Consider the following 16581-nt stretch of genomic DNA (forward strand, 5'->3'; position numbering starts at 1 on the left):
GAGCCTTCTAAGCAGCCGACATTAACAATGAACACAGTCAACCCCGTCGAAAGTTGACTGGACACATTCTGCTGACTGTATGTCTCATTCTCAAAATCACTTATTAATAAGTCTGATAATGCACTATGAAAACCAGGCATCACCAATGCTCACTATGTCTTATTAACCCTCTATGGTCTTAGAGGGTTTTGGGGCCCTGGAAAAGTTTTTACATGCCCTGACATTTGTGCCTTTTTCTCAGCCGGTGGCAGAGGCATCCGTGAAACCACAACATGCCTGGACACCTTTTCTAGGGGAACACAGGTTCAGCCAGTGCTGATCGGCCTCATTAGAAGAAACGTGAGCTGTGTACTGCGGCTGCTGATGCCATATGCCCCAGGAGCCTCTGAAAAGTTTTAGTGGGGCCGCCGTCCTTCATTTAAATAAATTCAAGCAGTTAAACACTGACTGAGAATGCTCCTCTGTGAGGCGTGCTGTTAGGTTGACATCGTCCTCCATACAGAGAAAAGAGATCCTCTGCACAGGGAGAGTTTGCTCTTTTACCCATCTGGACTGAAGACCCAACTGGCTGAGGTGCTAAAGGGTACAAATTTGTTATGATAGGCCCATCCCTTGAATGCATAGCATAGGAACAGTCTTTGTCAAGGGAAAATTGAGACATGAAAGTATGGTCCTTCAGGTCGATCGCTACAAACCATTCTTGGGAAAGGATGCATCCAAAGATGCATTTTGCATAAAAATTCTGAATGGTAGCTCGAACAGGGGCTGATCGAAAACTTGCAGGTCTAAGATCTGCCGTAACCTACTACCTAGCTTGGGTACAATGAAGTATGAGATGAAAACCCTGTCCTCATTTTGGCCAGAGGAACTGGCTCTATCACTCCCTTTGCCTGTAGTACTGAGACCTCCAACTCTAGCACAGGAGCACCCTTGTTCAACACAGAGGTTAACTGAATGCCCCTGAACTTAGGGTTGGGTTGAACTAAATCACATAGCCGAGTCTGATGGTGCGATGAGCCAGTGGGAAGGGCTGGTAAGCACTAACCAGGCTCCCAGTGACCACACCAACTGGACTGACAGAATCACAAATGTACCTATGGTGGGTATGTAGCGGAACAGAAGTTTGACAAAACACCCCCACCTCCTCCGGGGATGGACAGAGCTGCTTTTGCCCCGGAGAAAGCAGGGTGGAGAATCCTTTGTTGAACTTCTGCTCTGCTACTGGTGTCACAGCCAAAATTCTCTGCTAGAGCAATTTCTTCTAGCTCTAGGTCCCAAGATGATGCGGTTGGCATTGTGCAACATTATGCCTGGCCACCCTCATTCCCCTCTTCTATCACCATCATGCAGCACCATGCACTTTGAGGATGCATCTAGCCTTCTCACACACTGGCCAATGGTTGAACCAGGTGTTGCACTGCACACTCAGAACCCACTTCGGGCCGTTATGCCGTCTGAGTCGGGCCCCAGCATTCCACCTTGCTGCCCCACTGTGGGTATGTCTGTGGTTTTGTTGGTCCAGCTGTTACAGTAGCTGGGACGGTGTCCAGCTGTTACAGTAGCTGGGAGGCTGGGTGACGTCATCTTCCTGCGGGTGGCCACAGGAGACTGAGGGGCAGCCCACGGGTGATTTTCATGGCATGTCTAGACAAGCTCTTGTTTGCCTATGCCTGCTTCTGAACTCCAGAGAACTGCTGGGCACAGATTTCAACAGTGTTACCAAAAAAGCCAAATTGAGAGATGGCAGCATCGCGAAAGTGTACTTTGACTAGGGATGAAACGGTATGGAAATTTCACATCACGGTGGGATCATAGTGACCCAAATTATCACGGTTATCAATATTATCACGGTTTTGTTCAAATGAGATAAGTGTTCAAAAAGAACCAATGCACACACTGAAAACATTTCAAGTTTTTATATTTGAAAAAATCAACAAACAACAAATAAATCAAGCACCTCTATGCTCTTTTTAAAAGCAAGATTATATTCTGTGGGATTTCCTTCCTTATTTTGCCCGTCGTCAATAGACCCACATAATGCATAAATAATAGTTTGGTGTAAATGTAATCTCTAATATTATCTCTATAAAAATGTTTAAGCAATATTCTCATCAGTGTCCTATCAGCAATGACACATTTAAATCTAGCATATTTTGTGTACAAGCCCAAACAGTATCCAAGTAAAATAAATCATATCCATATTTTCATATGATTTGACAGTTTATTTTATTAAATATTAAAAATCCAAAAGGTTTTTATTATACCCGACACCTAGATGAACACTTTACAGTTAGTTTTATATAAATGCGTTTTAATGTCAAGCCATGATTATTATTACTTAAATATCACCTTAGTTGTGTCTGAACGTGTTCTTTCGTCTTTGGCTCAAGCTTTACATTATTATTTCCCAGACTTAGGTTTGATATTGAGGTCAAAGTCCACTTGCCTTGCGTTCGCAAACCTTCTTTTAAGTGCTTCTTTTAAGGCTGTTTCTAATACAGCCACTTATTTCTTCTGGCATGTTCTGCTGCAGACAGGGTGATCGAGCATCTTCGATTAATTTTCTCTCAGGACTTTTGTAAAAGCCAAAATATGGCCACACCTCAGATTTTGTACTTTTAGAAGGCTGGAAAATCTCTCGGTGCTGTCACTGCCTTCTATCATTTCTTCTCATTCAGAAAACAGCGTTGCGTCACGTGCTGCACGCGCCTGCACCAGACTGGATAGGATTTACCGCGAGTTTTCAAAATCGTGATAATCACTGAAGGTTTTAATTATCAATTTTAAACAATATTACTAACCGTCAGTACACTTTATTCTTGTTTATCGTGAAACCGGTAATCATTTCATCCCTAACTTTGACAATCTCTCGCCACTCCGTACGTTGAACGTGACTGACTGAAAAGGAACCCTGACCTTAACAGTTATGAAGCACAAAACAAAAAGCATACTAACCAAGTCACCACACAAAATGACACACAAAAGGTGTTTTTAAAAATCAAACCATTTATAAAAAACATGCTTAAACATACACCACTAGACAGGTAGTAAGCATTATATAGCTAACATTTAAAGTTTATTTACTGTTGAAATGTTGCAGCTATATGTAACAAGCAAACTATTTATCATAATGTACTTTGAATAACATTAAAAAATTATGTCAGAAAGATAGTTCTTCAGTTATGCTCATTTATAAATATGAGTAATGATGTTGTATAATGAGGACATTGTCATGTTGCCGGAAATAGCCATCAGTGTCCAAATGTGTAGTGAACCAAGGACCTACCAGTGCAGAAATTTGTGTACACGATATAGCCTACTGATTCACAGCCTAGTGAGCTAGGGAGCTTATTGCGATGCACCATGTATCTTTGAACCATATGAACATATATATTTGTATTCAAACACTTTACATTTGACACGATCATTGCATTACTTTCTTTTCCACATTGTTTTCCCACTAACCTATTGTTTTATATCTATACCATATTCCTTTAAAGACTATATCCTAGTCTTTTTTATATTTTATCCAAGTTTTGAGTAGGGTGATTTTGATTTGGACTAAGCTGTGATCTTTCAGATAGAGAAATTCAGGAGATACAAATTCCCTGAAACAGGACATTAGTTATGTTGTAATACCTTGCAGTGAGAAGAATTAAGGCTTAATTAAGAAAAAAACATAAATCTTTTAAGATCTACCAAAGGCTTAAAACCCCACAAGATCGATGTGCATGATGAGTGATCTGATTAGCACAAAGTATAGTGTGACAATTTTAGATTGATAAATAAATATAAGCAGATAATGATCGCTGAGGGGAAACAAAGTTCTGAATAAATATAGCTTTCTGATTTGCTTACATAAATGTAATGTCTGCTTATAATTGTTCAATTTCTCTCAAAACCAATGTTATTGACCATATAATGTATTTTCTTTGATTTTATTATTATTATTATTTTTTTTTTTTACACAGATATAACTTTTTTCCCCCACCAAAGTTTAGCTATTTTTTGTCTTATCTCTTTGGTTTGTAAACCATAAACTAAGGGATTTAATCCTGGTGGTACAATGTGGAACATTATACTAGTTAATTTTCTGTTGTCAGAGTATTCAGGAAAACGATGAAGAAATGTCATGATAGCGCCAGAAAAAAACATTACTAAATAAACAGCTAAATGAGTACTACAGGTTTTTATAGCTTTGCTGTTTAGTGCTTTGCTTTTGCTACTTCTGCATACAACAGCAATCTTGACATATGTTATAAATATCGATACTGATGAAAAGCAGAGTACAGCCACTGTATACACAATTCCATAAACATTATTTATGACCACACTTTCACAGGACAGTTTAAACAGTGAGGCATTGTCACAGAAAGGGTTTTCAATTTTAGATCTGCAGTGAGAAAGGCGTACAGTGAGACCTAACATAATTGTGACTAAAAGAATGGCCAGGGCCCAAGCAAATGCTGTTAGCTTAAGTACCATCTTATTGGTCATTATAGCTGAATATCTCAGTGGATTACATATAGCCACATATCTGTCAAAGGCCATGATTATCAGCACATAGTGGCATGCTGCTATGAATACATGAACAAAATATGCTTGAGTAACACACTCCATATATGTTATATATCGCTCTGAGGGTTCCTTTAAAATGTCTTGCATTAAGCGTGGCAAAATGACTGTGGTCCCCAGCATATCGTTCAGTGGCAAGTTACAAAAAAGGAAATGCATTGGATGATGAAGATTCTTTTCTGTTGAGATCAGAACTATAAGTCCAAAGTTAGATACCATAATAAAGACATAAGCCAGGAAGAGCAGGATGAAAACTGGGTAGGAAGACTGAGGTGTAACTTTCAGTCCCTCTATAAGGAGAATGCTGTGTCTGAATGTCAGGTTGTCCATTCTCAGATCTTCACAAAACCTAAGAAGTAATAAACAACCAGATCTTCCATTTCATTAATAGCATTTTAACTTGAAGTACGGAAAATAAATAAATAAATAAATAAATAAATAAATAAATAAATAAATAAATAAAAATAAATGTATTTAATGAATACTTCAAATAAATAAATAAATAAATAAATAAATAAATAAAACACAAAGTGCTCACAATGTGTAATGTATGTAACAACTGGTAGCTGTCAAATAAAATGTATATATATACTTACTTCAGAAGTGTTCCGCTATTAGGTGTATTATGAGAAATTGTTTATTACTACATAGATTGTGTGGAACATAATAGAAGGCAACTCTGTCATGTAACATAAACATTAACTAGTTAAAACGTATAACGTACTTCTCTGAAGAGAAATGTATTTGCCTCACCTTTAAATATGTTGTTCAAATGTTTTTCTATGATGCTGTAATCATCCCAAAGGGGATTCGCCCTTATTTGGTGTTGTGTTGAACAATGTCATCAGGGCACTTAACCTCTACAAATAACCTCAACTAAAACATAATTATGGAATAACACACAGTAAACTCATTTAAAAATGCTTTGAGGTTCCTAGAACAATTAATATGCAACATACCTGTAATGAATTTCACTGAAGATCCCAGTGCAGTTTATTCAGATTTAAACAATACGAAAAATAAAAGTACAGGTTGTTCTTTTTCAATTGAGAAGATCAAAACCCCAAAATAACACTAAGGAATAGATTAACAGTGGCCTGTTTTATATTTATTGTTATATCTTAAATCTCAATATATATTGTCTGGACCCCCTACGGTTGTGTAGATGTGCACAAGGACACAAGATGCCTCAGACATTAGCTTGCGACATCAACTCAGGGAATGAGAGCCTGGAGTGGCATGAGCATCTAAGCTATACAATCTTATGGATATGTTATGTCCCAACCTTAGTCTAAGGGTTTAAGGAGGGAGTAACAAAAGAAAAATGAAAATTACAAACAAACAAATCAATAAATCAATCAATAAAACAATAAATGTTGAGGAATATCCTTGTCCACTATCCCAGCTCTGTTCACTCTTATTACACTTGAGGTTTCTTGCTAAAAGGTTCCCCAAGCTTTTTACTACCACTCAAACAAAAGATTAGAACAAGAATCTAGTTAACCAGTGTTTTATTAAAGGGGTTAACATAAATCCAATATCAACATAAAGAACAGAAACATACAACGGACTTAATTAACCAAAGCGTCAGGAGTGGGCAAGGCCAAAACAACAAACAAAACAGTGTCTTACTAAAGGGTATTAAGTAAACTAAATTCCCTACACTGTAAAAAAATTATTTGTTGACTTAACTTAATATATTTTGTTATCTTTTTGCATTGATTTTTTTAAGTTTCTCTTACTTATTTGGATAAGTTATCTGAACTAATTCCATTTAGTAATAAAAACTTTCCCTTCAGTTTTCTGAACTTAAATGTTCTAGTCATCATAACTTCACTTCAGTTTTCTGAACTTAAATGTTCTAGTCATCATAACTTCACTTTAGTTTTCTGAACTTAAATGTTCTAGTCATCATAACTTCACTTTAGTTTTCTGAACTTAAATGTTCTAGTCATCATAACTTCACTTCAGTTTTCTGAACTTAAATGTTCTAGTCATCATAACTTCACTTCAGTTTTCTGAACTTAAATGTTCTAGTCATCATAACTTCACTTTAGTTGGTTGCAAAGCTGCTTTAATAAGTATTAATTGCATTACTATATTGATTTGTAAATTACATTTGATTTAGAATAAAACCTATAGCAAATTAAAATCACAGCAACACATATCAGTACACATTTATATTTATTGCAAAAACAAACACCAAAAACAACCACACAAAAGGTCTGAAATGTCCTTTCTTCAGAAAATTGCAAAAAGAAACGGCACAGACTGTTAAACACCTCTGATTTGGCTTTATACCATTTTAATTTAAACTTAATTTAAGTTCATTTTAATTAACAATGTGTAAGCTCTCAAGCTTCAGTACATTTATCAATGAGCATAAACAGCACATATGCACCAGTGTTACCTCACTGCATTTTTTTCAGCTTTGCAGCTCTCCCCAACCATTAAACCTAGATTAAAAATAAAAATAAAATAAAAAGTTGGATAACCTCATAGCTCGAGCCCAAACAGTGTGGCAAAGGCATTTAGGGCATCTTCTAGATCCATGACCACAATCTCCGTCTAGTATGACATCCACATCCACAACATCATCTGGGAAGGCACTATCATGTCTGATGTCCTCACTCATGGTCAAGATGCCCTACATTAACCCCATGAACAATGTCTCTCTCATCATCATCTGGCTGGAAAAAAATGAGACACAGATACAAATTTTAAGTGGTGCTGTCATAAAATATTTATTCAAACATACATTAAATACTAAAGAACAGCAATACAATAATTATGCAATATAGTAAATATACTTTTTCTAGCTGACAGAATATTTTTTCTGAGGTAAATGTGACGACATTGCTTAAAAGCTATTTATTGACGTTTATTAACGTTTGCGCAGTTGAAACACTGCGATTACATGAGACAATACAGATTTCATACATTGTACTGTATCTTTAAACATATTCTCTGATGTTCATACATGTTTATTTCATGCTGTATCTACTAGTAAAGTGCAATATTCAAATGCAAAAAAGCAACAAAAACAACATTTAAAACCACTGTCATATTAAAGGGTTAGTTCACCCAAAAGTGAGAATTAGCCCATGATTTACTCACCCTCAAGCCATCCTAGGTGTATTACATTCTTGTTTCATATCGTTCATTCACTTGGCCAAATAAAAAATGTGCTTGTCCGGAAAAAAGTTCGATATTTTTTTGTTTTTCCGTGCGTGTGTGCGTTGTAAATATAATTTATTCTGAAGCAATATTCTCCCCATTGTTCAATCAGCTTTGATATATTTAAATATGCATATTTGTGATTTAAAAAAAAAAATATTGAATCATTTGAAATGTAGGATATTTTTACCTTTTATAAAGGGAATTTTCCCCCTAATCTTATTAAATAAAGGCTCTGCTTCAGGTTTCATTCTATATTGTTAAATTTGATCAATACATTAAATTAAAATAAGACAATATAAGGGCTGTTACCAATCAAATAAAATAATTTACACTGAAAAATCACAACTACATTAAATAATGTTTTGAGATTTGTAGTTTTAAATAGACAAATACAAATGTTAGAAAGTATGTTTAAACATGAAACTAAACCTCCAGTAGGTGGCAGCAGGTGGCCGTCTTAATGAGTGAGCCATTGATTCGTTCATTCAAACGATTCATTCAAACACTGAATCGTTCAGTTGCTGTGAGACGCGTTACGGTTCTGCTGTGAACGATTTTCGCTGCTGAAATAGAACAAACACACTCAATATTGCATCTAAAATGTAAGTGACTAAGTGAATGTTAATGTAATGTTTATGGAACCGTCATATGAAATCAGAGTCACTTTCTGTCGTGATTGTATTCAGGAAACAGCTTAAATGGCTCTAGTGTTGTAATTTCTCTTCAAGAGGCTGCACGAGTGTCAACAGCGCAAACTTGTTATCGCCATTTCATCATATATTATTATCCACTATCAATCGCCACTTACACTAAATTAATGCACAACCATTCTTGCATTTTGGTGATTCGCTAACGTTAGTTTATTTTTTGTTTTAATCAGGCCCTTGTCCATCGGGCAAGTAAAATTCTCTTTCACTTGTCCCAGACAAGCGTTAATGTCGAGCCCTGAATCAGTTATATTAAAAAAAGTTCTGGCTAATCCAAAAATTATAAATGGCAGTGAATGGCTGCCCAAATTTTGAAGCCCAGAAAAAAAGTGCATCTATCCCAGGGCTCGACATTAACGCTTGTGGATTTTTCGAAGGGACAAGTGAAAGATAATTTTACTTGCCCGATGGACCTGATTAAAACAAAAAATAGCTAGCGAATCACCAAAATGCAAGAATGATTGCATTAATTTAGTGTAAGTGGCGATTGATAGTGGATAATAATATATAATAGGGGTGGGCGATATCTCGATATTTAAAATATATCGAGATATTTTTTCAGCTCGATATGGATTTGGACATATCGTATATATCGATATATTGTTTATATTAAATTCTGATTCCGCCACTTTGCTCGTTTGCCTTCTCTGTGCTGTGCTCGCTCCCGCTCGCGCGCCTCCCGCCTCATTGCTTTTCCCCCTCCCCTCGCGTGTTGTCTCATTGAACACGGCTGCTTCCACAACCAGGTGAGGATTAGTTATCATATTGACAAGCGCGCACGTTGTTCAGGACTCAGTTTAGAGACCATGTTTTCCTTCTAACACAACTGCTTGCTAAAATTCATAAAGAAATATTAATGTTCATCATAGTTCAAATCGCACGTTTCACCCACAGTCAGGTGATTGACACTGGTGCGAGACGCGGTCGCAATCATGCCAGTTTATGATCTGTGTCTAACTGATCGCATGGTTTTCGGTTAAAATGTCAAAATGATCGCATATCATTTGAAAACATTTAAAAAGTATTGCAATATCATTACTATTATTATTTTGTCAGCTTTATCACGGGATTATGATGTATAGGTCTATTCATGTTTTAACCAAGAGGGAAAAACGCTTCATCCCGGGTGTCCTGAGACACGCGGTGCTCTTCTGTAAGTTGTAGCCTATTGTATCATATTATCATAGCCTACCTTCTGACATTCATATTTCGTTCTGTAACTGGAAAAGAAGTGAAATTCAGCTCATGTGTAGCCTACATGATCTGCATGATGAGTTTGAATTTGGTCAAACTCATGACAAACATCACTGTTTGAATTTTGATACAAATTTAACAGGAAATGGTGTTATGACAAAATCAGTTTATTTATATCTCAGTCATGCCTCCATCTTTCTGCAAAATGCTTACTGTTTACTTTAACTGTAAAAAAGGGAGTCTTTGATTCATCTTTTGAAAGCATGAAATAAATGAAAAGAAGGCAATGTTATTTATTTTCTTTTACAGTTAAATTATTATTATTTATGTAATCAGGGAGTTTTTTTTATTTTTTTTAAATGTCGCAAAAGCACTTGACTACCTCTTTGCACTTCAATTAAAAAAAAAAGTTTTTGTGGTATTTGGCATATTTGTTTTTGCTGTAGTTTTTAGGGGGTTATTTTTCCTGTAAAGATATCGAGATATATATCGTATATCGAGATATAGCAAAATATATCGAGATATATTTTTTGCTCCATATCGCCCAGCCCTAATATATAATGAACTGACGATAACAAGGTCGCGCTGTTGACACTTGTGCAGCCTCTAGAGAAAACATTACAACACTTGACCTGTTTTCCTGAATACCACCACGACTGAAAATGACACTGACTTCATATGACAGTTCATAGCAAAACAATTAATTAACATTCACTTAAATTAACATTCCCTTAAAGTCACTTACATTTAAGAAGCAATATTTAATGTTTTGTTCTATTTCAGCAGTGAATATCATTCACAGCAGAACCGCAACAAGTCACAGCAACATGTGAGTTACTGAACGATTCAGCGTTTGAATGAATCGTTTGAATGTAGTGCTGCAACGACGCGTCGACGTCATCGATGACGTCGACTACGGAAATACGTCGACGTTCGTGAAATGCGTCGACGCGTCGTGTCAGACGTTCATCTCGCGTAATGTTGGCTTCTGCTCCTGGTTCTATCACAAAAACCTAGACCGCAAATATCAAAAGTATGGGAATACTTTAAACAGAGGCCAAACAGTGACTACGTTTACATGGACAACAATACTCCGATATTAATCTGATTAAGACAATACTCTGATTAAGAGGCTACCATGTAGACAGCGATTAATTACCTTAATCTGATTAAAGTCATAATCTAACTACACATAAATCGGATTAAGACATGTGGAGTATGCCTATTTTAGTCGCATTATCGGAGACATGTACACACCTTAATCTAACTATTAATGTCATGTCGGAGATTTCGCCGCATTTTGTGACAGGACACACAACGTTACACACACCAGGGAAGTGCAGAGGGGAGGCTTTGTGGGTTGGAGCCTCTGCCCTTTTTGAAAATTAATCAAAAGTGCCCCTTTCAACAATCATCGATAATATTGTGGCCAATAAAACAGAATTGGAATTATAATTAATATAACAACGTGTACAAACCAGAACAAATAGCGGAAAAGTCGCGTTTATCTTTTACGTATCTGTCAGTCTGAAATGTCGTTGCTATGGGCGTGTGTGTTTTACTTGACTGCTCATTGTGAACACTGCGACCTCTCTCTATATTTTTATTTTTATTTTTGTTGTAATAAGTATGCTCATTGTAAAAGTAAAATACAATAAGTTTGTATCTGCAATCGCAAACCAGATGGGTCATTCAGTGAACGCCTGTGGCTCGACGGCAGGAAAAACAATCCAAAGAGTCACGATTTTTAAACCTTTTTCATCATTAATCAAAGCTATTATTCTAAATGTAGGCTGTCAATGAGGAGGAAAGAGGAGCAGTGTCTCTTAAAAAAAAACAGAAAGAGGCAATACATAATATTACAAAAATAAATCAACGTAAATGTAGATATAAAATATTATAAAAACGCATGTTTTGTTATACTTCTTAATGTAAAGTAACACTGTCCAACAGCGACACCCGCAGGTGAACTTACAGCAGGTTTCCTGAGCCCATAAAATTAACACACCTGCCAAAGTCACGCTATGATTGGATGTTGGAGAACGTAGCGTGGCATTGGGGACGTAATGACGTGCCATAATCGATCTATGTTCTACAACATGTAAAACGGGAACATGAACGGAGTACTCTAAAAGCAACTCATGTAAACACCTTAATCAGAATATTGTCTTATTTAGAATAAGGTCAATAATTAGATTACTGGTGTCCATGTAAACGTAGTCAGTGTTTCCCACACATAGACTAATTTGTGGCGGACTGCCACATAATCAATAACGGCCGCCACATTCGTCATTCATTCATTTTTACGCTATTTAAAAGACGCAGGCATATTCGTTTAGCTGCATTTCCTTAACTTCTCTCTCCGCCCTTTTGCGTGTCTACTCACTCACACACACACACACGTGTTGCATTCGACCGTAAAACAAGTTTTATTGCATTTTGGCGCATTTAGTATGACATAGCTTTTAAAACCAGAGCAGTTGAATAACAGAGTTGCGACACGCCTTCATCACGCAGCAGCGCGCGGTCACGGCGCTCATATAATTCTAAACAAACCAGCGCGGTGTCAATCAATACAGACCAGTGTTTCCCAACCGGGATCCCGAGCAAAAGGTGGCGGGACGCACTTACACTTCGGTTCATCTCACACCTGATGACGCATCTTTAATATGGGTTGTAACGTGAAAATAATGCTGTATGTATGTTTCTGTCGATGGATACACGCGCTGACTCCTCAGGTTCACTACAACAACAGCGATAATAAAAGAAAAACGTGGGCAACTCTCTCTTTGTAAACTTTATAAAACGCATGCGAGTGCTGCTGTACGTCCGAATATGAGCAGTCATTTTCACCGTCATCACCCCCGTGTAGCCAGGAGACTCGAATGAGAAGATCTGTCTTTGTGCACTCGTCCCAAAGCTCGCAAATATTGAGTTATCTTTCAAATCCTGTGCTTAAACGGACAAACTCACAAAAAGTATGTCAAACTGTCATAGCCTACTCTATGCCTTAAGTGAACTTTATACAGAAAATACGACGACTATCCGTGGGTCTTAAAGGGGCAGTAGCATTCACTGCTGTCTGTTTAATGTCAAACAAAAGATAAAGACATCACTCACTGCTCCTGACTGAATAGCTTTTGTAAGTTTAATAAGGATTATTTTTTAATTTTAAACAGTTAAATGTGTGGTTATTTTACTTTTGATTACTTAATTCCATTTCTCTACCTAAAAACTAATGTTAGACCTACCTGAAAATCCGGAAAAGCATTGTTTATTTTGTTTTCATCTTTGCTCAATAGTATTTATTTGTGCTGCTGCTTCTATTTAAGTTATCTGTTCTTATTTTCTTTATTTTCATTTGACAGTAGTCCTTTTTCCCCTGAACATAGCAAATACCGAACTGTACTGAAACGTGAACCTAAAACCGTGATACAAAGTGAACTGTGAGCAGTCTGTACTGTTACACGTCTAGCGTAACTTATGTGAGGGGGTGCCACAGAATTTAGAAAAATTTCAAAGGGTAAAAAAATTAATCGTTAGATTAGCCGACTAATCGAAAAAATAATCGTTAGATTAGTCGACAGAAAAAATAATCGTTAGATTAGTCGACAGAAAAAATAATTGTTAGTTGCAGCTCTATTTGAATGAACGACTCAATGACTCACTCATTAAAACGGCCACCTGCTACCACCTACTGGAGGTTTGGTTTGATGTTTAAACATTATTGGTCTATCCAAAAATACAAATTTCAAAACATTATTTAATGCAAATTAAATTTTTCAGTGTAAATTATTTAATGTGATTGGTAACAGCCCTTATAGTGTCTTATTTTAAATTAATGTATAGATCAAATTTTACAATATAAAATGAATCCTGAAGCATAGCCTATATTTAATAAGATTAGAGGGGAAATGCCCTTTATATAAAGTAGTGTTGTCACGATACCAAAATTATGACTTCGATACGATACCAGACTAAAATATCGATATATCGATACTAAATCGATACCACAGTAAAAAAAAAAAAAAAAAAGATAAGATGCTTAATATGACAACAGAACTTGTTATTATTCATTGTTATTTTTTTACAAAAAATGAATGTGGCCAGCATGTTCCTTAGGGTTGGGCATCGTTTTGATTTGAACAATTATTGATCAATTGATCAATTACTATTAAAATTCTCACAAATTTTTGCTATCTCAATGTATTTTTTACAATGGTGTAATTGTGTTGCAATAGCTTACACACAGCACAAGAAAGCTTGATTTCGAATGGAAAATTGAATTTAAAAAGACGAGTAAACAGTAATGAACAAATAAACAGATTACAAACAATAGCACAAATAAATGCAATAGAATAGAAGATACAAATTAAATAGACTGCTTTATTTTTAGGTCTAACATTCAGATAAGTAACTGAATAAAAAAATGCATAGTAATTACATTTAAAACAACATTGGATAATGTTCTTTGTAAAAAATTCAATAGCGTACAGATCAAACTATTAAAATTACACAAGTTGATCAGTGAAGAGCAGTGTGATCGTTTGTCTTTTTGTAGTTTGAATAACAAATGACTGCGGTCCCTTTAAGACTAACGGACGCATGGCTATGTGTGTGTGCGCTTCAGATGTGAGCACGAAATCTGCGGGGATTAGTAGAATTAATTTATGTGCAATCCCGCGCGAAATTCAGACCGATCACACACTAACACTAACACACTGTCATGAGGAAAAAGTCCAGCAGAACGCGCGTTCGCCGTGCTCAGAGGTTAACCGGGCTGAGTGAGAATATGCCGGTGTGTGTCAACTCGCTGACGGTCAGAGAGAGCGCAGCTGATATCGATACTGTAAAAACTGAGAATCGTATCGTTTCAGATATTCCAGTATCGATACATATCGAAATATCGATATTTTTGACAACACTAATATAAAGTAAAAAATAATAATTAAAAAATTCACAAATATGCAGATTTAAATATGTCAAAGCTGATTGAATACTGGTCAGCATATTGCTTCAGAATAAATTATATTCAAAACACACACACACACACACACACAAAATATCAAACTTTTTTCCGGACAAGCACATGAAGATGCTTAATGTCAAGCCCTGTATCCATTATAAAAATAATCCAGAAGGCTCCGGGGGGTTAATAAAGGCTTCTGGCGGACCGCCTTCAACTTACGAAATAAGTGTAATGCCTCTCGAAATTCAAAAGGTTTACGCCACGTCCGACGTCATTGTCGCGGCAATTACGTTTTTTTACACCATGTCCGATGCCGTCGCTGCGCCAGTTGCGTTTTTCTTCCCCTCTACATCCGACGACATCGCCGTGCCAGTTACACTTTTTCCGTAACTTTAATACGGAAGGCCGTCGCGCCAGAAGCTACAAATTTTACATTATAACTTTTTACATTACAAACCCATCGATTCACATCAGAATGTCTTTATTAACCCCCCTGGAGCCATGTGGATTACTTTTACAATGGATGGATGCACTTTTTTCTGGGCTTAAAAATTTGGACTGCCATTCACTGCCATTTATAATGCTTTAGATTTTTTTTAAATATAACTCCGATTGTATTCGTCTGGAATACACCTAGTATGGCTTGAGGGTGAGTAAATCATGAGGTAATTTTCCTTTTTGGGTGAACTTACCCTTTAATAGTTATTTATTTTACCTGTATCGATTCAAACTCACATTTAATAATTTTCAAGGAGTTTCATGAAACTTATCTGTATCTGATGGCGATCTGAGAGAGAGACCATGCAGTGAAGCGAGATGTAGTTTCATCCGATCCATAAACCAGTTCAGTTTCTTGTCAAGGAGCAATAGATAAAAACATTTAAAAAACAAAAAAACACATTTTATAGGCTTATTGACAACATGTTGCAATGTTTACACTGTACAATGACTCAATGTGATTTAATTAGGGCTGAATACTTCAAATTTCACAATTTGATATTATTTAAATTCATAAAGTTAATATTTACCAGAAATTGCAGCAAATATAGTGAAACGGCTGTCCACCTCCAACCATTCGAAAAAATAGACGGCGCGAGTTGTTGAGAGCTCCATGAACCCCGCGAGGTAAAAGCGTGTAACGTTAGGAACTCTGTATTTCAACGGCTCTGGGAGTACAACACACACACGCACACACACACAAATATAATTATAAAACAATATAATGTCATAAATACACTTTGTAGATGAGGTTAAACACGTAACTTACTTTGTGTTATCTTGGTTGAAAGTAAACTCCATGTCTGCACTGTACGGTGAGTCATGTCCCCTGAGAGAAAAATTTTGGCTCGTTTAAACGCGCACAGCATATAAGTTACATATTGGTATAAATAAATAAATTATGAAAAACAAATGGTAAATGAGATAAAACACTTACTTTATAATATTTCCCTGTGAAAAAGTTCTCTCGCCTCAGTCGCCTGTTTCTATCCTCCGCTCTGTACCGCGAGTCAAAGAAGATATCTCTAAGTTTAGGTGCGCACGGACACACACACACACACACACACACACATACCATCCTACCACAATATAATGTTATAAACTTCATACTGTTAATGAGATAAAACACTATGCCGGTGTAAACACTACTCATTTGCTCAGCATTGCGATTGAAGGGAAATGGCGTCTGGTCTGTCAGTCGGTGGGGGAGGGGATACGGGGGCGCGCGCATACAGCACGTGCATTTCCTGGATGTACATAATTATCCTCTCCACCAGATGGCGCTGTTTTCACTAGCCGTGTTAATACAAAAACTCTTTACTCATTGACTCCTTGAATTAAGACTTGGTTTATATGGTGTGGAATGGTACGTATTAAATACGGTAAGTTAAATAAATGTGCTCATATCTATATAATTAGAGTGTTGTATATAAATCAGCTGCACATAGTAGATTAGGT

General features: G+C 36.5%; 1 protein-coding gene and 1 long non-coding RNA gene across 2 annotated transcripts; both read right to left on the reverse strand.

Moving 5' to 3' along the window:
• Positions 1-3963: 3963 nt before the first annotated feature.
• Positions 3964-4905, reverse strand: LOC137046253 (olfactory receptor 8G17-like). The gene has a single exon (XM_067423391.1). The coding sequence runs from the start codon at positions 4903-4905 to the stop codon at positions 3964-3966; it is 942 nt and encodes a 313-aa protein (XP_067279492.1).
• Positions 4906-6742: 1837 nt separating this feature from the next.
• On the reverse strand, positions 6743-16324 carry LOC137046197 (uncharacterized). The gene is made up of 5 exons (XR_010898912.1): positions 16061-16324; positions 15893-15952; positions 15654-15791; positions 15361-15477; positions 6743-7265 (listed from the first exon to the last, which is right to left on the reverse strand). It is a non-coding gene; the product is annotated as an uncharacterized lncRNA (long non-coding RNA).
• Positions 16325-16581: the final 257 nt, after the last annotated feature.

This window comes from Pseudorasbora parva, chromosome 18 (assembly GCF_024679245.1).
Source record: "Pseudorasbora parva isolate DD20220531a chromosome 18, ASM2467924v1, whole genome shotgun sequence".
Taxonomy (NCBI): Eukaryota; Metazoa; Chordata; class Actinopteri; order Cypriniformes; family Gobionidae; genus Pseudorasbora; species Pseudorasbora parva.